The 5,762-nt window shown below is 40.4% G+C and overlaps 1 gene segment (V, D, J or C); it reads left to right on the forward strand.

Moving 5' to 3' along the window:
* Window positions 1–1,972: 1,972 nt before the first annotated feature.
* LOC127642812 (immunoglobulin kappa variable 3-11-like) lies at window positions 1,973–2,491 on the forward strand. The segment is given in 2 exon segments: window positions 1,973–2,051; window positions 2,178–2,491. Coding segments are annotated over 2 exon segments (363 nt in total).
* The last annotated feature ends 3,271 nt before the right edge of the window (window positions 2,492–5,762 follow it).

Genomic DNA, 5,762 nt, shown 5'->3' on the forward strand with positions numbered 1-5,762 from the left:
TTATGCAGATAAAAAAAATTTGAAAACTCATTTTATTTCAAATAGAAACTTTTCTCAATTGTTCTCAGACTTTTGGACTCAACTGTAAGTAAAACTTCTAAATATATTGTTACATTTACTCACTATATTATATGTACTATATGTTTGAGTTCCCTAATTTGACTTCATGATCTTGTTTCATAATGTCTCTGCAGGTGTTTTCATGCTTCATTGAGTGAAGATTATTTATAAAATGTGAGAGAAAGTCCTGATCTAACTAATGACACAAATAATATCAATAAATCAACTTTTAAACAAAGACAGGAAACTTCAAATAATGTAATATTTTATTAGTTTATTGAATTTTGACAAGAGAAATCTGAAAGACAAAAGCACACATATACTTGTGTGAATAGAAGTCACTGTTAGTCTCCATGTGAGACATGAGTGAGAAGAGCAGAAGAGAATCCAGAGGATCTACTCAGAACACTGATCTCTCCTCACTTCTCCAGTGACTGACAGCTGCTCTTTCTGTTTGGCCTCACAGCTCACTGTGACCGCCTTCATCCACTCGTCCTGAGAGAGAGTCAGACTGCTGCTCCAGCTGTACAGACCGCCCTTCTCCAGGACCCCAGCACTGCTCTTCTCAGACCTGCTGCTCCCTGTCCACCTTCCAGCTCAGGCTCCAGTCTGAGGGGAAGCCCTTGTTGGCCACACACATCAGTGTTGCTGTGTTCTTTGTGGAAATCTCTTCACTGGAGGGCGGCAGGACGCTCACTTTAGGACGAGTGATGCCTGACAAATACACAATAGACAACTTCAAAAGAAGAAAAGATTTCTTTCTCCAGATTGAAACTAAATCAATTACATTAGTCAATTATATATTTTTAAGAAGTTCACATATCTTTATATGTTTGCAGTTTGACTTACACAAAAGTTCAAGAATATTTTCCTTCATAAATTTCTCTTTCTACATTAAGAAATAACTATGAAAAGTCATTGCCCAACCTCAAGAGAATAGAAAAGAAAATTCTGTACAATGATGAACTTTTAACAGTTCATTTGGTGAAAGAATTCCTCCAGTAAAACTTTATATGTTACATATTACATTAAGAAACATTTCATATTGAAGGAGCATTTTTATGAACTCTTGATAATGTTCGTCATTTAAACACAGAGTCATTTAACATCTCCAAAAACTGAATAACATCTCACTTCTGTACCAGCAACAAATTCACATGTGCTGACAAAGTGTAAATTAAGTGTCTTTAAAGTTCACCTTCATTTCTGGAAAAACAGCCAAATTATTCAATCTGTCTAATCAGATATTATTAATAAATAATGAAATATAAATTATAAAAGTGAGAGAAATCACTGAACTCATATGTGTGTCAATTCAACATAAAACTGACACATTCCACATTATAAAAACACATAAAACATTAAAATGATGATTTGATGATTTACTTACTGCCAACATCCAGTCTGGTGCCGCTGCCGAAAGTCCACCACAGTGATACAAACTAATAGAACAGCTGCACAAAAACCTCTGAGCGCTTCACTAACTGCACTTTAAACACATGATCACAAACACATCTTTACACAACACACATTCAAACATGATTCATTTCATATTGTCATCAACTACTGTTTCAAAAATACAATAAAAACATACATATTACATACAACATGTTTATTACAATGTAATAACTCCTCTATAACACATTTGATTTAGTTTGATCTACTGAATGCTCATGAGATTTCCACAATGAACAAAAATCATTAGAATTTCAACCAATTGTAATTAATAACTAAAAGATAAAGATTGAAATGTATGAATGTAATTTGACATGTAATTGTTTCTTATTTCTGCTGTTCTCCTGTAACGCTCACATTTTCTGCTGAGAGGAAACAGTTTTGAATGTCCGCCCCTCTGATTAAAGCACAATATCAGACTGTCTGTTAGTCAGGACTGTCAAACCAACATCACTGTTCCTTCAGTTCTCACTCATTCACAGTAAAGATGACAGCACACGCTCTCATTATCTGCTCTCTACTGCTTTTCATTGCTGGTGAGTATCTGTTTCAGTGCATTTCACTAATATAAACTCAATTTTATTGTACAAAGTTTTTTTATTGTTATTTCAAGTGTCAAAAAGCTCTTGTGAAATAATATTTTATTTTATTTTGTGTTTCAGAGTGTAATGGACAGTACACGGTCACTCAGAGTCCCTCAATAACAGCTCAACCAGGACAACAAGTTCAAATAAACTGTAAAACCAGCAGTGGAGTGTATAGTGGTAATTATTTAGCCTGGTACTTACAGAAACCTGGAGAAGCTCCTAAACTCCTCATATATGCTGCAACAAACCGCTACACTGGAACTCCATCTAGATTCAGTGGCAGTGGATCTAATAGTGATTTCACTCTGACCATCAGTGGAGTCCAGACTGAAGATGCAGGACATTATTACTGTCAGAGTGCTCACAGTGGTGGTGTGTTCACACAGTGATAAAGAGTCATACAAAAACCTCCTTCAGTGAAAGAGGAACTACTGATACAGAAACAGTTTCTCTGAATGTTACATTATAAATTGACATGGACACAAAGTTTTAGATTTTGATATTTCACACTCAACACTACATATGAAACTGGACGACACATTTTATTATAAAGGTCAATTCAGTCATTTTTGGTTGATGTTTTACTGGCTGATATGACACTAGTCTTAAACTTTACTGACACCTATCCATGTGAATACAGCATCATGCAAACATAAAACATTTGTTTTCACAGATGTCATATTTGAATGTAATTCATCACTTTAAACAATAGATTCAGAAATGAATGAAAGTGGATGAGGATGTGCTGCTGTCACTGATATTCTGTGTTGAATCATGAGGAGATGTTCCAGTATACACAAGTCCAGATGTTTATTTTAGGAGTTATAACTTTCATTATATGACTTATATGATAGTCGTAGAATGAACATAGACTGTTTGCACAATGTTATCAAGCTTATCAAGTCAGATTTGAATCTCTTTAGTTCGATTACTTCAGCATTCAAACTGTGTATGTTGATAAATAACTCGTCAGTCTCTGTGATTTTGACAATCTTGGAAGCTGGTCTGGGATAAATTGACCAAATTATTTTTATTATTTTTTGTTTTGTTTTATATTGACAGCAGAATGTTGTTGTGATGACATCACAATCAGCCCAGTTTGCGGTCACCCCCACTTCTAAACTTCGTTCTGGTGCCGGCGGTTCCGCTGTTTTCAAAAAGCGATTAACGACTCAATAGAGCAGAAGTGAAACTGGTGTGTTCCAGTTCAGATCATTTAACCAATCAAACAGTGAATCTGAGAGTGTGAAAATCACATTTGCATTGTCAGTGTGGAATGATTGTGTTTCTCTCAGAATAGATCAGATCTGTCTCCAGTGACCATGTTCAAACCACAAGAGGATTCATTTAGTTTTACCAGTAAATGCATCTGTTCAACTATTAACGTTAAAAACTTTTTTAGATTTCTTGATCAAATATTACATCTAATTTTCTCTGTTAGTAGAAAGACACTTTAAACAGTGAATTTGTTTTGTCACAAATGTTTGTTGATCAGAAACTTTATTATTTTTTTTAAATGAAACATGCTTTAATCCTGAAGGAAACTGCTGCATCACTGCAATAACACTCACACACACACACACACACACACACACACACACACACACACACACACACACACACACACACACACACACACACACATGTTGTGTTTCCATGTTTTATGGGGACTTTCCATAGACATAATGGTTTTTATACTGTACAAACTTTATATTCTATCCCCTAAACCTAACCCTCACAGAAAACTTTCTGCATTTTTACATTTTCAAAAAACATCATTTAGTATGATTTATAAGCTGTTTTCCTCATGGGGACCGACAAAATGTCCCCACAAGGTCAGAAATTTCGGGTTTTACTATCCTTATGGGGACATTTGGTCCCCACAAAGTGATAAATACACGCTCACACACACACACACACACACACACACACACACACACACACACACACACACACACACACACAGAATGAAGAACATTTAGTTTTTAGTCCCTGCTTCTGACCTTTGACCTCATTCATCATGTTGACCTGTAACAATTTGAGCGTTTCATATATTGATGCAGCTCACTCTCATATCTAATTGTGCCATTTGAATCTCCAGAGACCTGTAACATCAGACAAAGACAAAATGTTCAATTGTTCAGATGCAAACTCACAACATAAATGTGACACCCTCACAGGAAGGAGGACAAGAAACGGAGGATACAACGTAAGGTAAGGAATTTTTATTCGTCTGTCTGACAACCACTTTATATATACACACACACACACAAGCGCACTCAGTTGGCTTGCTCTGTTCCCCTCTGTCTCTGCTCTCCGGCTGTTGGCTTTTTAACCGCTCTCCTCACTCTACTGAAATTAGAGACAGGTGTTAGTCATAATTTGGCCCAGGTGTGAGCGCCTTACCGCTTCTCTCTCCGGACGGGCGCTTGACCACGCCCCGCTGCCACATACCCCCACCGCCCGACTCAGGCCGAGGCGTCATCCGGCCTGCCTACCACTCCCCATTTCTGGAGAGGAAGTCGGCGGCAGCCATCTGCACCCCGGTCTGTGGATCACCTTGAATTTAAAAGGCTGGAGAGCGAGATACCAACGGGTGATCCGGGCGCTAGTATCCTTCATGCGGTGGAGCCACTGGAGTGGGGCATGATCCGAACAGAGGGTGAAGGCCCGCCCCAGCAGGTAGTAACGGAGGGTGAGGACCGCCCACTTGATGGCCAAACACTCCTTTTCCACGGTGCTGTACTTAGTTTCCCTTAAGGAGAGCTTCCGGCTAATGTACAGCACCGGGCGTTCCTCTCCCTCCACCAGCTGCGAGTACGGCCCCCAGCCCTCTGTCTGAAGCGTCCGTCTGCAAAATAAAAGGGAGAGAGAAATCAGGTGCATGTAAAGCGGCCCCCACAAAGTGCAGCTTTAATCTGCGTGAACGCCTGTTGGCACTGCTCCGACCATTGGACCGGATCTGGAGCCCCCTTTTAGTGAGGTCAGTCAGCGGGCTGGTGACGTCCGAATAATTAGGCACAAACCTTCTGTAATAGCCAGCCAGCCCCAGGAACTGTCTCACCCCTTTTTGGTCTTAGGTCTAGGGCAAGTCGCAATCGCCGCAGTCTTCTCAATTTGGGGACGCACCTGGCCATGACCCAAGTGGAACCCCAGATACCGTACCTCCACACGCCCAACCGCACACTTCTTAGGGTTTGCTGTGAGCCCCGCCGCGCAGCGATCTCAGGACGGCCCTCAGATGTTGCATGTGCCGCTGCCAATCATTGCTATAGATGATTATGTCATCCAAATAGGCAGCGGCGTATGCGGTATGCGGTCTGAGGATCCGATCCATGAGTCGCTGGAACGTGGCTGGGGCCCCGAACAAACCGAAAGGAAGCGTCACAAATTGGTGTAATCCAAACGGCGTGGTGAAGGCTGTTTTCTCGCGGGACATTGGTGTCAAGGGATCTGCCAATAGCCCTTTGTTAAATCCAGGGTCGAGTAAAATCGAGCAGTACCTAACCGATCGAGCAGTTCATCAACACGGGGCATTGGGTACGCGTCAAATTTAGACACCGCGTTGACTTTCCTGTAATCCACACAGAACCGAACCGACCCATCACTCTTGGGAACAAGAACAACCGGGCTGGACCAATCACTGTGGGATTCCTCTAT

The sequence above is a fragment of the Xyrauchen texanus genome, unplaced genomic scaffold, assembly GCF_025860055.1.
Source record: "Xyrauchen texanus isolate HMW12.3.18 unplaced genomic scaffold, RBS_HiC_50CHRs HiC_scaffold_858, whole genome shotgun sequence".
NCBI lineage: Eukaryota > Metazoa > Chordata > Actinopteri > Cypriniformes > Catostomidae > Xyrauchen > Xyrauchen texanus.